This window comes from Athalia rosae, chromosome 3, assembly GCF_917208135.1.
Source record: "Athalia rosae chromosome 3, iyAthRosa1.1, whole genome shotgun sequence".
Taxonomy (NCBI): Eukaryota; Metazoa; Arthropoda; class Insecta; order Hymenoptera; family Athaliidae; genus Athalia; species Athalia rosae.
The window spans coordinates 18,578,860-18,596,336 of NC_064028.1; the positions used below are offsets into that span (position 1 = coordinate 18,578,860).

The following is a 17,477-nucleotide window of genomic DNA, read 5'->3' on the forward strand; positions in this document are numbered from 1 at the left end:
TTTTCTATTTATCCAGTTCGTTTACAAACGGAAATCTGATATAGATATTTCATTGTTTTATGCTGCTGTGCAGTTCAGGAATCAAATTGGATTCAATTTTGTTACGAGTAAATATAATTATTACATAAAAACTAAAATCAAACAAAAAATATATGTATATATATCTAAAATTGTATTCAACAGCCAATAATGACATCAATATAAGTGTTAATTGACAATCATCCGCTATTATACAAGTATGTTGTTCCTTCGAACGATTCAAGAATTTATGTGATTAAAAATTTGTCTCGATAATGGAATATCTATATCATATTTTGGATATAATAATAATAATAGTAATAATAATGAGAAGAAGAATAAGAATAATTATCATAATTATCACAGATATTTCCAAGTCTCTTTGTGGGTAATTTTTTATTTTCTATTTTTATTTATTTATTTATGTTTTTTTCTTGTAATTCTCGAATATCTAAAGTATTACACGCAAAAATAAACAGATAAGTAAACGAATAAATATATATGTTATATATAAATTTTGTAAATGCCACAACGATAGAGGAATTTCAAACAAAAAATGAATAAATAATAACAACAAAAGCAGCCAGATGATTCTGAGATGGAAAAAATATCACATGCCCATACGACTATACAAAAGATAATAAATAAATCAGATGAAAAATGTATACGCCAAAAAAAAAAAGAAAACATTTGATTTTTATAAAAGTTCATAAACTGGAGTTGTGGGTAAAGCAATGCACTGTAGTCGTGTTGATCATAATATTTTTTTATACATCTCCTTCACCTTATTTCGTATGCAAACTGTACCAATATATTATTTGTTTATTTATTTATTTATCTACGAATAACAGTAATTTCGTTAAATTTTTTTTTCATTCATTTATTTTTTTTTATTTTCTTCAACTCCTATTCCCCCCTTGTTCTCACCCCGATTGGTGTAACTGGAAGTTTTTTTGGACTAGATTTGAGTGAAAAATTTATAGACATTTTTCTCTTTTCGTGTATATACAGATATATATATATATAATTAATGTCGTGCACTCGAATAATGTACGCAAAATAATCCTTTTTCTTTCGACAAATAAATAATATGCAACTACGTGCAGAAACTGATGAAAAATTTGCGTAAAGGGAAATCAATGAGTAACATTGATTTAAAAGAAAAAAAAAACGAAATAATCCAAGCATATACATAATTTTCTACGGGGGGCTCATTATATGTAGGATGTGCGTAAGGGACTATCTACAGATCATTTCTGCGATTCAGGTCTGGCAAGGATATTTTTTGGTTTTTGTTTTCAAATTTTATTAAACAACTTATTAAATCTAAGAGTTTCTCATATTTATATATGTATAGATATATGGTACATAGGGGGGGGGTGAAGGGAGAATCTTAATATATTTTTCTAAGTTTTGAATTTTAATACCTACGAGTACCTACAAATAAAATTCCGTCGCTTGTCGAAAAAATTTTTTCTACTCTTCCTGATAATGACTATCATAATAGTAATAATGATATAACAAACACGGGCGGAATAAAAACTGACTGCACGAATTTGAAATAAAATAAAAAAAGCGAAAAATTATAACGCACATCTAGTTTTCCTACATCCAAAGTTCATTCCGACCTCCATACAGTATTTTCTTTGATGAATATGATGATATATCTTTGACGTCCTCTTTATTTATTTATTTTTTTGTAAAATGCGCTTCAAAATTTCGCGATTAAAATTGAATTTCACCTCGAAATTTATTTAATCGAACAAGCGACAGAACTTATTCTTATCACAAAATGTAGAAGAAAAATAGCGAGAAAAAAAAAACCCAAAAAAAATATTTTTGAATTTCAAGTAAACGTAAAAATTCGATAATAAAGTTCAGACCGAATATATACGGTGCCGACGTGAAACCGCATGCGCGGAACGAACGCGACAGGGTTTCCGAACGTTTTTGAATTTGTTCATTCTTTTTCAGGTGAAATTTTATTTCTGAATTTGAAAAATGGTTTCCTATCGCACATACTCCCTAGCGTAAACGAACGTTGATAGAATATTCATTATTCAATTCATTTTTTATATTCGCTTTTCGACTTTTTTTTTTGTAGATGTATATATTTTAATGCATTTCAGAGAAGCAGGGGAAATGCACATGTGAAATGGTGAAAACGTAAATGTTGTATTTATTAATACATGAAATTATATATATGTATGTATATATATATTTATATAACATGTTTCGAGATTGAAATGGGTAAGATAAAATTCATACTTTATAAATGCATAAGAATTTCATCACTCATATTCAATAATTTACCAAAGCGATTGACTGCTGTTGGAACCACATTGATATAGAAACGATGTAAGTTTCTATTATAAGGTAAACTGTAAATTAACTTTTTATTTCAAGTTTGTTTTTTTTTGTTTTTAATTCTAATTCTGCAACAGAATTGCTACAAGATTTTTCGTAAGCGATAATCTACATACTATCGAGTGATTTTAATTCGTTTAACTAAAAATTTCTTTTCAAGAGCTCCTGCCCGTCATATTTCTTTATCTCTCATTAAAAATTATTACTATTAATCCGTTAAGATTGAAGAACGCCAGACTTTTTAGACACAAGCCCAACTAGCTACCCACGTATGACCTTTCGTTATTATTGTTTTCTTCTTCATGTATCCAAGAAATAGTTTGTTAAACCAGTGCGAAATAACTAGTCGATAACCGCGTTGCAAGACTACCTCAATCTCCTATATCATTTTCAGTTTTGAACGAATTCTCGTAGAATGCGTTCATCGAGAAAGAAAAAGTTTCTTGCAGCACGGCGTTTATACACATCAAATATACGACATAAGAAATAAATCAATACACGGTATGATAAATATTATTAATTAAATATGTACATTAAACACCCAGTAGTATGTCAGTTACACAACCCACTAGACTATATCAGCAGACTATACCGAGAACAATTTAGTTTAATTTCTTTTCTTTCTTGTTTTTCGACCTTCATCTCATTTTTTTTAAACAGTTTTTTTCCAAAAAATAAAAGAAGATACATATCATCACACACTTTTCATCGACCTTCCAATGCATCAACACAAGTTTCTCTTAAACTCCGTCTATCCTAATAAAGAAAAAAAATAGTAAAGAAAAAGCAAAAGAGCCTAAATAGTTTTTACCTACTTTTACCAAATCGATGATCGAGTCAGAATCTTATCTCACTAGTTCTTGTTATTGAAATAGTGATAGCGATCGTAATCCTACCAATTATTACCCCGACCTCGACCTCTAAAACCTCCTCGAAATTGACCACCTCCTCGTTTTGTACCTCTCGGACCTCCGCCTCTGGCCCCCCTGTCGGTCCATGCAGGTCGGGGACCTCCTCTGAATCCACCCCTACCTCTTGGAGGTCCGCTTCCTCGCCACGGTGAAAAAGAAGATGCTTGTGGGCCAACGTTGCCGCCACCACGTGGCCTAAATCCTGAATTTGCGTTATCGTACTCATAAACAACGACAGGATGGAGCTCGATAGGGGTACTAGATGTCATCAGAGTTCCATTTGGTCCAAGTAGAGGAGCATTAGGTATAAGTGGTCCTCCGGTAAGGTGGCTTATAGGTGGACCGTTGGGTAAAAGTGTCCGTTTTTTAACAGGCGTACCTTCTTCTTGTTGATCAAGATAGTTACCATTTTCAGATTGTCGCTTGAGATTGTTATTAGTTTGTTTACTATTAGAGTTCATTAGCGCTTCTAACTGTTCCGACAACTGTCTAGGTTGTTCGACATTTTGGGTTGGCGGTTCTTTTAGAGGTTCATCTTGATCAGATTTTTCTGTTTCCTGCTGGGGTGGCTGCAGGACTTCGGTAGCTATCTCAGAAGATAGTGTTTCCTGTGCCGTATCTTCTTCTTTCTCTTCGGTGTTTGGAGGAATACTAGTTTCTCGTTCAGGAATTAACTCCTGTTCTATGACCCGATCCGAAGTCTTCTCAGGTGATTCTTCTTCGTCTGGAATCGGCGCAGACGTTTCGCTATCCTGATTGGACTGAATCTCTTGATTTTGGTTTAGGTCTTCGTGCGGTCTTTCTTGGGAGTTGGACTGCACCTGATCACTTTCGTTATCCGTTGGTATGGAAATTGGCGTTCCGTCATCATCTAGAACGACTACAGTGTCTGGGGGTCTCAAAAGCAAGGGTCGATTATTGGGGAGCAGTTCCGTCGGTGATTTTTGATTTTCCAAATGTCTGGGTCTTCGGTTATTGATTTGATTGAGATTTCTTTGCTGGTTATGATCCTCGGAAAATCTGTCTCTCCTGTTCCGAGGAAAGCCGCGGCCCCTGCCTCGTTCGTTTCTCAGAAAATTCGGAGATTCACGTTGGTGATGATCCACGGGAATTGGGAATCTTGGACACTGAGGTGGCTCGCCTTGAAATTCTTGACTAATCCGCCGTCTGGCGTTTTGATTTTCTTGAAATTCAAATTCCGGCTGTTGCTGTTGATTCTGGCGAAATTCTTGCTGTTGTTGATTCTGGCGGAACTCTTGTTGCTGATTTTGGTAGAATTCCTGCTGATTTTGATGAAAATTTGGCTGATTAGGACGAACATTAGGCTCATTATGGCGAAACTCTACTGGAGGATTTTGATGGAAATTTGGTTGATTTGGATGAAAATCTGGATGATTTTGTCGGAAATTCATTTGATGATTTCCTCGAAAATCTGGTTGATTGTGATGAAACTGCGACTGATTTTGATGGATACCATGAGAATTGGGAGTTTGAAGTAACGGACTTTGCGGTGGCAACTGCCCACCAGGAAGGGGAATCCTACGCATATCCATATCCAGATGATGGCTTGGCGGCGGCAACAAGGCTCGGGAATCTCTGTCCTGCTGTCGAAGATCCACTAGAACTCTACCACCTTTTGGCTTTCCATCTACTTCGTCGTCAGACATTTCCATGTCGACGCTCTCGACAATATCCCCTGGCTGCATCTGTTGCCTAACGGACACAGAACATTTTATTTCCATTGATTTGTTATAACAACTTCTCAAATGAGAAACTACATCTCATCAACCGATATTTTAGAAAACCAATAAATATCATTTTTTTTAGCTTAGAATATCAGATGTCGCATGGACAATATTTGTGTAAAACGAACGTTCAAGTCAAAAGTTGCTGCATATTTAAAACAAGATACTTAAGAATCAGTCGCACCTGTAATCCTGGTCAGTCTGTGGCCAATTCGGGTTGCCTGTCACAGATAGGGCTTGATCAGTAGGATTGTTGTGATTGGCAGGACTGCCAGTGAGGCTGATGAGATTACGGTGATCAACATCTGCGGTTTTCATGAGGCGATGTGGCAACTGATTTTCCACAACCATTGGCATAGGTATAACCCTAAGATTGCAGGTGTATCCGGTTTGTATGAAGTCAAAATGGGTGACATATTCGTACGAAATGTAAGCGGACTGCCTCTTACCTGTGATCTACGTCTCCAGAGCTGCTGAGTAGAGGCTCTTGAGGCTGTGAGTCGTCATATTCTATAGGATCTATGAAACCTGCCTTTTCAAACAGTGGAGGAGATTCTGGTGTTTCTAACATGATGTTTTTCGATCTTGCGTTCGGCCAAACATCGTTACCAGAATCCCAATGGTCGTTTCCAAGATCCTCTAGCCATCCTGCTTTTGATTTAGATCGATTGTCACCGTTGTCTGCTGGCCAAATTGGATTCATGCTATTATTATCTGAAGCATTTAAAGCAGTAGCATCTTCATAAAATCCTGAAGATGCCATGCACCGATTTAACAAATAATTACAAGACAAGCGTAAAGAAGGTTGAAAGTAATCTTTGAAACTATTACAGGATTTCGTGCAAGTAGTTGGACATAAAATTCAAAAGTCACTTTGGCCTTCTTCTTTAAACAGTAGTTAGCTTTAAACTTGAATTTATCGAGTTGGATTTATAAATTATGAAATTTTGTGGCAGGGATTTATTGAGTACTGAATATGTCTCACCTTTGTCATCCCAACCCAATGGCTCCTTGTTCAATTCATTCCCCGACGACCATGTAGGAAATTTAGGAGGTAGTTTATTGTAGCAATTTTCATCATCTAGAAAAATAGGCGGTGGCATTGGCGGAGGTGGTAAAGGATTGACAGAGTTTCCGGTGCTGTCAAAAGCCAAGTTCATACTGGTATTGTTCCCTTGACTATTTTGGCTTGAGTATGGCGAAGGGGTGTGTGAATCAATGGTTAAACTTCTGACTCCGGATAAGGGCGTACTGTGTGGTAGCTGACAGTTACTTAGATTGCCAAGAGGTGTATTTTGCACATTAATTTGTCTCGAGTTTACTGGAGTGCCCAAGTGCTGACGAAGGGGAGATGAATGTCTGTAGTCCCCAGGCGGAGGAGATTTCATTGGTGGACCTGAACCGTCTAAGCCGAGACCAGGAATGTTGGAATTATTAGTAGCTATCTCTGATGAAGGGAGAACCGATTTTAAAAAACTTGAAATGTTGAATCCATCAGCCTTTCCTTCGGTTTTTGAAGGACGCATATTTATCACTTCAATTGGTTTTGCCTAAACACAGAGCAGAATGATGCGTGAGATTTAGGAAAATCAATAAATGTATATAAAACTTTCAATTACGAATAGTTAGAAGACATATGTATACCTCGAGAGAATCATTGTACTGACTCATTCCAGTCGGAGTTGCTGATCTGTCATTAAATATATTGCGCTGAAATAGGTTTGAAAAGAATTGGTTAGTAATCGACTTTTCGCAGTTGTCAGCTTTGAATATCCTCTTTCAAGCCCAATACTATCTGCTGAAAGCAACTGAGCACACCGCTTTTACTCTATGCCGAACGTCAATAGAATTACGTTGTTGAAATTAGCAGTAAAGTATGTGTGAAAAGTATGCAACTTACCATATCAAACTCGACATTTCCTCCCATAAAAGAACTGAAATTGCCAGTAAAATCACCCGGCATATTTCCATGAGATTGGTCAGGTGCTGGTACCGGCATAGGCTCGTAATCTTGTCTATAGGAACCGTACATCGATGGCGGTGGAATATCTATGATGGACGATTGGTTCATACCAAGATGATCATCACCGGGAAGCTCAATGTCGCTGTCTGGACTCGGACTTGGAGCATTGATGTCTGGTGATGGAATCGGTGAGACTAGAGTTGGTAATAATTCATCCAACTTCTTCTTGAGATTTTTAACTCGGCTACCAAAGTTTCTGTATGCCTGGTGTAAAAATAGGAGCATATATGAGTACATATTGAAAATTATTGTAGTAACTAGGTAATGATCGTCAATGAATTGTAAATCAGTGACTAATCCCCTAATTACTATATACTTTATCAGTACGACTGTTAGCGTAAGTTTAACTTACATTAGTAACAATTTTGACCTCCCCACGTTGAGTTTCGTAGAACTGATCAGCCTGTTCGAGTAGGTCTAGAACCTGTGTTCTTTCCCGAATTTCAGCCTCTAATGCTGACACATAATTTTCGATATTCCTTACTGCGATATCCACATCTTTCTCGGCATCTTCAACATGCCTTCTATCTTTTAACGATGCACACAATTCTTCCGCATTATCAATATCCGTGTTGCTGTCTCTCAAATCTTGCAATCTATTGAATAAATGCCACAAAAATAAAATCAGTTAATTAAAATCAATGAAAAACCAAAACCTCGATCTACCATTAGTAAATTGATCTTTCTCACCTAGCATCTGTAGCTTGCTCAAGAGTAGCGCAGGATCTCATAGTTGAGATCAAGAGACTCGCCTGAAATTCATCACTGGCAATAGTGGGCTGAGGATCTGGTTTCTTTTTAGGTGCGGCTGATAGCAGACCAGACAAATCAGCGAGGAATTCTTCATCGTAAACTTGACGTTGGTCCCATATTTTGAAGATTCTTAAAATCCTGTGTTTTACTTTCTCATCTCTAACCATTGTGGTAGCTCGTTGTAACGTTGTACCCCAAGACTCAACAAACTCGTAATTTTTACGCTTTGAATATTGAATCACGTCATTTGCCAGGTAGAATAACGTTAGACGATGTTCAACCTTAACTGTTGAGTAAAAAATGTTTCCAAATGTAATAGAATAATTAAGAAATTTCAGGACATTGCCATTCTTGAGTATTCACATGTATAGCTCTTTACCTTTTTTGAGGACTTGCAACCAGGTAGCTACGATTTTTTTGTGATGAGGCCGCCTCTCGAGGCACCATGAGGAAAGAGCTTGTATTGACTCCTGAGAATCTTTGAGAGACTGGAGCCTCTTTTCAAATAATTCCACGTCGAATTCTGGGGTCGCCATTGTTTTGTTTTACTTAGGTATAATCAAGAGTTTATTAAACTGTTCACGGAGCACATTGCGGTAAAATTACCCCCGAATAATACGGGGAAAATGATTTTAGCGTCATACCAATCACTGAACACACCAATCTAACCTAACCTAACCAAGTAACGAAACGGGACTTTGGTTACTGATTTAAAAAGGTAAAACTAATTGCTAAAGCACAAAATATCGTATCCGCTATTATGAGATGGTACTTATTGTATTCGGAAGCGTTTTACAATTGATCGAACGTAGCACGGATACATTGCAATTGATCGAAGTTTGAGAAAACTTAAGGTAAGCCCAGCACGCCAAAGGGAGTTTGCAAACAAGCAAGATTTTGCAACTTCGTTCAACGTTAGCCACTATTTTGACACTTCATCACTGTATTAAGGTCACAATTATTTATTTTCATTAAAAGATACACTGATTTTCTATGTATTCATTGTAAAATACCACATTTTTACGGGGTAATCGCAAAAACAAATGTCGGCCATCTTTTTGGTGGCAATACGACCGTACAATGGCCGGTGTGGCGCCAGAGGTTGCCAAAAATTCAAAAAATGCTTCAAATGAGTTCAAAAATTGAAATCGTTTGATCGACCGTAACCGATTATTTCCGACTAATCCACTGTTTGATTGCACTATGAATGGTGTTAGAATTCGTTTCAATAAGATTCTTTGTTCTTGGCTTCCCTGACAGATCAGCGAGGACATTTTGGTTTGCTTTTTAACAACTTTTTTCGATGCGTGTATCTCTCGCAAATACCATGTAAAGGCCGGTGTAAATGTACGACAGTCCTCGAGCATCTCATAGGCCAATCAAAATTTAGATTACAATATCAGAGATTGTCCTGATTGGAGAAATGCGACATACGCGATGCCATTTTCTCTTGCAATATACACCAACATCTCCGGCCCCCGGCGTTAGCACAAGGCACCGCAAATCACCACGAGATGCCACGAGCTTCGGTACCACAAGTCCACGAGGATTGAAGACGATCGGGCAAACGTTTTATGAGAAAAACCCGCACGTTCTTTCGCAATTCTATCTTATATCTTTACGAGCGTTTTATACCGTGCATCATTAACTAATCGGTGAATCGTTTGATGTTCAGTGAAAAATCGCAGCTACCGATGCTGCAGCAAATAAATATATCTCCAATCCAAACAACATCTCATTTGGATCCGAATGACGTGTGGTAAGTTTTAAATATTCAACCGTCAACGGTAAAATTTTTTTCCTCTTTTATTCATTCACGTCTCTGTTTCATCATCATTCTAATGCATATTAATTTTCACAGAATCTTGATCTATTTATCTGCAGTCAATATGTATGACGGGATTTTCGATGACGTTAACCACGTGTTAACAATCTTAGCCTCTATTGGTCAAGAGATTGTTGATGAAACATTGGTTTTTGAGCTCCTGGAGGACCTGCAACATACCGGTACCGTCATTCAGATACTCCTGGAAAAACGTGCACGTCTTCCAGGCACAGAATCTTTTGCAGCCCAATTGAAATCTGATTGGGACTCAATGGCAAAAGGGAACATACCCCTTGATTTATTGGCTTCAAACGATTCAAATTCAAGTGACTGTTTGGAGATCCTTGACCACAAGAACAAAACCAATCCTGGTAAGTCAAGATTTGATCCTGTAGATTTAATGATGAATGATACGATAGTTGTATGTATTACGGCATCAAAAATCGATCTACCTAAACAGTAATGGAAATCCAATGAATCATAATAAGATTGTAACAAAATAACTCGATATCACAGCAGCTTCTAGCGAGGGACTTGTGGATCTTACTAAGGAACAAGAGACTGTAATGAATTCCAAGGGAGATATTTGTGGCAATAATTATTGCAGCGATATCATCGAAAACAAACCTGATGATGCTGATGCCAATAACTATACTACGGATTCTGATTGTGATGGAGAAATGGACGCTTACTACGCGCAACTAAGTGATGAATCTGAAGGATTTGTAGACTCTGATGTGAGACCTGTTCTTAGTCCAATTTTGAGGTTGCCAGAAGAACCACGGTCGCCAATCTTTCAGAACCAAAATAACGATACATCAAATCTTGAATCGGCTGAAAATCGAATGGATGAGATACTGGAAGAAAATAACAATGACCCAAACAACAATCTGGAAGATATTCAAGTCCTTGAAGAGAACAGCGGCACTTCTGCAATTCCAGAACATTTAGAAATGGAGACTGAACTAGCCTGTTCTTCACCATCTAGTTTCGAACAAAACACAAAATGCAGCAGCCCAAAACCTGGTTGTAGCAAAGACTCGTACTATATGGATTCAGAGATTTGTATGTCTGATGAAACTCAAAGGCATGAAACTGGTATTTTGAACATTTCTACAAGCGAAAAAATACGCCATAGTCCAAAGCCAAAAATAATTGAACCACAAGATGAAGCTGCTCAAGACGTACTAGGCAGCAAACACACTTTATATCGTAAAATTGAACGCGACAGTATTAGGATACAGAGACTTTTACCAGATATTAGTTTAGAAAAAATTGCAGCTAAGTTGAAGAAAAACGCGGATGCCACAAACAGAGTCGAACTAACTTTGTGGGATCTATTGCCCGCCCAAAGACCATTACCAATGTGGAATGCGAAGCGCAAGCTGAATAAGGATAATTGTCCATCACCAAATAAAAAAACATTTACACCTGGGGAGTCGAGTTGCATTGTAAAGCACGTGAGTACATTTTCAGCTGGAGGTTTAACTGACGAAAAATCTTCGAATCTAAAAAAAAACAACATATTGGCTCCTGCTAAATTAAAACTTAGCGATAAACGAAACAAAAACATAGTTCACCCGGCTAAACTGGTGTATTCCACAACATCTGTGGCAAAGCGTCCCTCGATATTAAAACCTAGCAAGCTCCAACGTTTGGATAATGGATACGGATGTATGAAGAGCAAAGGTATTGTAACTGACATGCCAGACAATATCTCCTATGATTCAAAATTTCACAGCTCACATCGTGCTAATAAGGACCACGGCAAAGCAGCAGATCCATATCCCAAGATGACAAGTATCCCATATAATCCTCCAAAACTGGTAGACCAACCCAGAGATTCATCTGAAAAACCGCAGGAAACAGATACATCCAGCGTTGCTTCGAAAATAGCAAAGATGGAAACCCTATTAAACCCTGTGACCTACACCGCACTCGCAAATTTTTTCCAAACAACCGAAAATGCTGCCGGATGTAAAAGTTGGAATTCAAGTCCTTCAAAAACCCAGTGTCGTGATATTAATCCAATTTCAACAGCGGTAAAAAGTCCAGGAAAAGTTGTAGAATCCAATATTACATCTACTCAGACCACAACAATTCCTAACGTTGATCAATCTGATTCAGAAGACATACTTATCCTTGATGATTCATGGCAAGAAATAGACAATCAAAATGAGGAGAACGAAGAGTGGCTGATTACTCATGAGGCTATACAATCTGTAGAGCCATCAGGGAATGTTGAAGTTACTGGAGTAGAGCATAACATCGTAGCACCATCCAAGGTATCGCTTGGCAAGTCAATGGCCTATCCTAGTGATAACATTGCCGCATCAATAGTTGTACCAAACGAAATGGTCATACCAAGTGAAGTCGAACCGCGCAAACAGGACAGCCAAGTACCAGAACAATTGTTCAATCCTCTGATAAACATGTTTCCCAATGTGGATCCAACATACATTAGGGAATTGTGTTGCGATGCAACAGTGAATGACCAAACGTTGGAATCGCTCGTAGAAATTCTCTTAAAAGATGGCGTGTATCATCCACGTATAATCAATCTTGAACCAGAGCCACAGGAACTAAATCCGGACTCCCAATACGAAAATCTCCGAGGAATATTTCCTGATGCTTATCCAGAGTACTTACGTGGCATTGCTGAGCGTTACTTCAAAGATCCTGAGGCTATGAAGACTTTCGTTCAATCTAAATTGGAACACCATGATTATCCCACGATGGCAGATTACTTGAAGAAAATGAAGATTACGGAACAAATACGACAGTACACTGTTGATTTTGACTCTAAAAAATTTTTGGAAATATTTCCCAAGCCTTTTAAGCACTTTGAAAATCCTCAACGAAAGTATACCTACAACGTCATTGCATTTGAGTTCTTAAAGTGCCACTTCAGATCAAATAAGGTACAATATTATTTGAAGGTCGTCGGGTCGCGAACAACAGAAATTTTTACTTGTCATTTTTCCATATTGGTCTGATTTAGGTCGCCACAATACAGAGGGAATACAGAGCTGCAGAACATATGTATCACATAAGTTTGGTAGCAAAACGATTGGAAGCTATGGGTCCAGATATGAAAAGCAAAAGATGGGACAGGATACCTCCAACGGAAGACATACCACTGTTACAAGAATTTGCTTTCATACAGCACAAGGAAGAATTGCGAGCGTATTTGAAAGAGCAGCGGACTTCAGAGAAGCAACTATTCAACATGTTAAAGGTAGATATAAAATTATAACTGCCTGATAATAAATGTTTCAAATACACATTTGTAAACATCTATTTCATCTGCAGGCAAAGAACGAGCTCTTGGAATGTCAATGCTGTTTTGATACAGAGTGCATGCCTTCGAAATGTTCGTCATGCAGCGAGGGTCACTTGTTCTGTAAATCTTGTATCAAGCTTGGAACAGCGACTAAAATCGGTGATGGACAAACGCAGTTCCCTTGCTTTGTGGAATGTAAAGGCGAATTCACGTTGCCGGTTCTGCAAGACGTCTTGGAACCCGCCACGTTTAGTATGCTGCTAAGAAAAAGACAAGAAGAGGAAGTGAAGGCTGCAGGATTGGAAGGGCTGATATCCTGCCCATTCTGTCACTTTGCTTCCATTCCACCACCTGAAGACAAAGTATTCAAATGCTTGAACGTTGAGTGTATGAAGGAAACTTGTCGGTGAGTGATCGATTCATTTAACAAATACTAGCTGCTAACGAAATTAATTATATTCACAATGTGATCCCAAACTTCTTCCGTTCAGACTTTGCAAAGAACTGAATCATGTCCCTCTACGCTGCGACGAAGTGGTGAAAGGTGTAGAAGCCAGACATTATTTGGAAGAGAAAATGACTGAAGCTCTTGTACGCAAGTGTTATAAATGTTCTCGTCCGTTCTTCAAAGACGAAGGTTGTAACAAAATGAAATGTATTTGCGGTGCAATGATGTGTTACATCTGCGGGGAACCCGTTACTGATTATAAACACTTTAACGGTCAGGGTGCTGGACGCATCGACTTGTAAGTATCTTTTGTTGAGAACTCGATTCGACTCCGAAATATATTACCTGGGTGAGATAATGAGGTGCTGAAGTCTATGCGACATCATGCACCACACAGATCATGTTTTCAATCGTTCCCATGTTACGTAGATGCCCGTTGTGGAGTGACAATAGTCTACTTAACGCACAGACGGTGAGAGTTGTCGCCGAAGCTGCAGAGAAAGAAATTCTCAAGAAGAATCCAAACCTAAAACTTGATACAAAAACATTGATGCCTTCCCTACCTCAAGCAACAAAAGGGCCTCATCAAGACATACCTAATGCTCATATACTACCGGTGAGATTTATTTATGACTATAAACAGTTTTTCGATAATATTTGAGGCAGAAGTCTCGTAGTATCAGTGGATATGAATTTTCCCCAGATTAGTATTTTAGGCTTCTTCTACCCTTCCGATGTTTAATCGATTGAGATTAGTTAAATCTAGCAATACTCTGACATTTATGGCCTGTTGCTAAATTTTTTTCTATAAATTTCTATTATTTTGTTAGGTTCACACTCGAAAGGCGTGATCACACTATTGGTCAACGACAAGATTTCGGCTTGTTTTCAGATTTTTAAAACTCACTACTTAAAATACTCCACCATTATATTCAAAAATTCATATTTTATTTATTGCCTCTTTTGTATCAGTAATAAGTAAAAATGAAAGAGAAATAAGATTTATATGTATATATATATGTATAAAAAGAAACGTAAAAATACTATGTACCATTGTTCCAAGTTTTAAAATATATTCATATTGTTATAAGAACCAACACAATTTGCTGCTTTCAAATTATCGAGTATCTGAAAAATCATTATCCATGCTCCAGTATGCATGAGATGATGATATATCGTTGTTTTCGTTTTAAAATGATCTCACCCCGAGCAAATTACGTATTATGATTATCTCAAGAGTTGTGAAGCTCAACAAGCATCGCTTACAATTAGTTTAACAAGGTACAGACTGAAACAAATAACCACTGTGGTATGAATACCGCTTGCTTCTTGAATTGCCATTTTTTCACAACTTCTGAATTAATTTCATATTACGATGATTATTCACTTAGTGTTTGTGTTATCCTGATTTCGATTTTTACAGTATCATTATCTCGATTATCATTTGAAATTTGTGTAATTATTTCATAGTTACTACGGTGTATAAGTATTACCATTATCAATATACATTTAAGAAGCGAGTCTTTGTTTGAATACATGACTTTGGATGCTGAAGTCACATTTTTTATGATTCCAAAGTGAAAGTGATGTGAAATTATTGGATTTATGAGAATAATGTTACCTCTATAAACCTTTAAATCATCTCATCTTCGATGATTCTTATTTTCTGCTGGCACAGGATTGAATATCAAAAAAAAAACATGGTGCACAAATAATGTATTCCAAAGAACTGACTCGTTAAACAACGCTTTATAATTTTTTTCTATTACGCTAAATAAGTACAATCATAATTACTACAAGTGATATTATAATGATTAGTGTGAAGTTGAAGTACCTGATAAAGTTTTTGTTTCAATCGTTTTATATATGAAAAAAAAAAAAAAAAAAAAAGAATATTGCAGCATTTTGATTACTTCCTTAAATATTGATCGCAAACTCTCCATAAAGTTTTACCAAATCGTAAGGAATATGCGTGCCTTACATTTCCCCAAAAAGTTTGACTGGTGAACACTTTGAGAAATCAAGACTTCGTTAAAACCACTGACATGTATAACATATCAGTAGGCGAAAGTGAACAGACTGACCTCAACATCACTTTTCAACAAATGACCATCATGTCTAAAATTTGATCAGTCATAAACTCTACTTCATAGACTGTATGGGCCGTGATACATGTGATGGAGCTATCGTCTTTTCAGTTTACAATCAGCGAAAAAAACGATTTTTTAATTGCGTAACAGAAAAAAAAAAACCTCAATACCCAGGGTAATTTTCTGATGAACAGATGTTTTGACTTTTTGAGAGAAGTGATACAATAGTTTTTTATGTACTGTAATTTTTAAAGAACCTGAATTATATTTTTCTGAATAAAAAACCGTTGAGCAAACTTTAATATCGTCTATGTAAATTCGTTTATTCTCCGAAAAAAACAACTTCTTTTCGCATATCTCAGTGTAATACCAAAAATAGATTTGTTCACGTCAGAATGCCTAGATTCTTCAATTGTATTACCACAAAGATTGATGCACGAGCAAAGATCGATTGATGAGAGGAGACCGTCCGTGCCCAGCGTTAATAATGTTTCGCAATTATATTTCGTACTTATTCCAATGTTATTTACAGTATGTCAATAATGAATCAGTAAATCGTTCAATGGTCAATGAAAGATCTCAATCACTAATACGCTAACAAATACCTAATTTGAGTTTGATTTTTAATGATTACACATTGATCGACAAGGTTTTTGCCACACAGATTCAGTATGCTGATTATTACTTTGCTATACACCCTGATTATATTTGGCTGATTAAGCTCGGTTTCCAAACAAAAATAAATCAGAAGCAGAGCAAGTTTCAGATAGAACATCCAGAGAGAACAGATCAGACGAAAAAGTTGCTATACGAAACAATATAAATACTTCGTTTAAGAAAAAACAGGACTCTACACCTCTGCCCGATATTGTCGAAGAAAGTGAGGACACACAAAGGATCAAGCAATCGATAATTATGATTGTGTGCCAAACGTATCCAGATTTAACGACATTTGCTGCTATAAGAATTTGATCAAACCTCCCAAATAGCAATCATATTCAGTAGCTGCTAGATGAGATGATAACTCGGAGGTCATCTGGATATGTTGCAAAATAGAGATGGTCCATTTTCGTACAAAATGGCCGTTCTCCCGAATCAATTAGAATTAGATGATTTACCCATTTACCTCTAGCAAACTGCAGATCACAATCGCAGAAAAAAAGAAATTACGCGACTGTAATACCTGGATGTACCTATGTACACAATCAACAGAATATTCATGACAAAAATCACCGAAAATGTAGCAGGAGTTCATTTGGCCAAATAGGATCCAATTATTCTTACTTTTTTTTGACGCAATCGAAAGTATTTACCTTTTATTCTCTCATCTGGGATAATCTACCGAAGAAAATTAACCGTACATTCAAAAGCGCTTGCAAGATCCTGCAATAGATGTTAACACTGCATCAAATGATCTCCATGCATTAGTAATAGAAAATAACGAAAGTCGACAACAATAATGCATATGAATTCAAAAGTGCGATCGAAGTGAAGTGAATTTCAAGTTTTTTTGCAAGTTGTGAACGCTCATTCAGCAAGTTGAAATTGATACTTCCATACTTGCTGGCATCGATGGGTCAGGGACGTTTCTGTAAACTGGTACTCCTCGGTATGGAAAAAGAAGAGGCAGAAAAACTGAATTTCTTGGAAACGATTGATCAGTTCGTGAGTGTGAAAGTTAGACAGATTTCATTGATTGTTATTCGCGAACTAATGCTTCAAATATCTATCAAAAACTCTCCACGGAATTTCCCTAGTTCGTAACAAGTTTGCGCGCTTTCCATTTGCGTAAGAAATTTGAATAGTTAACACTCTAAGTTCCGGGCTTCATTAAAACCGAGGCGGCACACGAGAAAATTACTTTCCGAAAAGGAGACGTGCCAAGCGATCATCTCCTTGAGTTGACTCTTGCAACTTTTCTGTACGTTTTTCGTCAGGCTGCAAAAAAATGAATTTCAAAATAGTGAGTATCGATTAAAAACAACGAATTACGTGCCGTACTAAGTTTTTCTGT

At 37.0% G+C, this 17,477-nt stretch overlaps 2 protein-coding genes across 6 annotated transcripts; one reads left to right on the forward strand and one right to left on the reverse strand.

The window, feature by feature from the left end:
- Positions 1–1,299: 1,299 nt before the first annotated feature.
- Positions 1,300–9,095, reverse strand: LOC105689903. Of its 4 annotated transcripts, none has more exons than XM_020854546.2 (9): positions 8,197–9,095; positions 7,755–8,103; positions 7,417–7,660; positions 6,942–7,268; positions 6,686–6,751; positions 6,027–6,591; positions 5,491–5,755; positions 5,226–5,408; positions 1,300–5,009 (listed from the first exon to the last, which is right to left on the reverse strand). In XM_020854546.2, exons 1-9 carry the CDS (start codon positions 8,351–8,353, stop codon positions 3,278–3,280), a joined length of 3,888 nt encoding a protein of 1,295 aa, XP_020710205.2. In that variant the 5' UTR covers positions 8,354–9,095; the 3' UTR covers positions 1,300–3,277. The 4 variants fall into 4 exon arrangements, with proteins under 4 accessions (XP_020710205.2, XP_012262702.2, XP_012262704.2 ...); XM_012407279.3 differs by having other exon boundaries at positions 5,491–5,791; XM_012407281.3 differs by having other exon boundaries at positions 5,491–5,722; positions 8,197–9,094.
- A 207-nt stretch (positions 9,096–9,302) lies between these two features.
- LOC105689923 lies at positions 9,303–15,762 on the forward strand. 2 transcript variants are annotated; one of them, XM_012407307.3, is made up of 8 exons: positions 9,303–9,576; positions 9,679–10,013; positions 10,159–12,563; positions 12,644–12,880; positions 12,955–13,331; positions 13,417–13,671; positions 13,803–13,989; positions 14,204–15,762. In XM_012407307.3, exons 2-8 carry the CDS (start codon positions 9,707–9,709, stop codon positions 14,222–14,224), a joined length of 3,789 nt encoding a protein of 1,262 aa, XP_012262730.2. In that variant the 5' UTR covers positions 9,303–9,576; positions 9,679–9,706; the 3' UTR covers positions 14,225–15,762. The 2 variants fall into 2 exon arrangements, with proteins under 2 accessions (XP_012262730.2, XP_048508573.1); XM_048652616.1 differs by having other exon boundaries at positions 13,803–15,762.
- The last annotated feature ends 1,715 nt before the right edge of the window (positions 15,763–17,477 follow it).

Excerpts from the sequence above, each read along its gene's own strand:
- LOC105689903 (XM_012407279.3), bottom strand. The coding sequence starts at position 8,353 with ATGGCGACCCCAGAATTCGACGTGGAATTATTTGAAAAGAGGCTCCAG. Across the intron at positions 7,661-7,754 it reads GAGCAAGCTACAGATGCTAG|ATTGCAAGATTTGAGAGACA; the intron begins GTGAGAAAGATC and ends TTTATTCAATAG. Across the intron at positions 6,592-6,685 it reads AGTACAATGATTCTCTCGAG|GCAAAACCAATTGAAGTGAT; the intron begins GTATACATATGT and ends CTCTGTGTTTAG.
- LOC105689923 (XM_048652616.1), top strand. The coding sequence starts at position 9,707 with ATGTATGACGGGATTTTCGATGACGTTAACCACGTGTTAACAATCTTA. Across the intron at positions 10,014-10,158 it reads CAAGAACAAAACCAATCCTG|CAGCTTCTAGCGAGGGACTT; the intron begins GTAAGTCAAGAT and ends TCGATATCACAG. Across the intron at positions 12,564-12,643 it reads GCCACTTCAGATCAAATAAG|GTCGCCACAATACAGAGGGA; the intron begins GTACAATATTAT and ends GGTCTGATTTAG.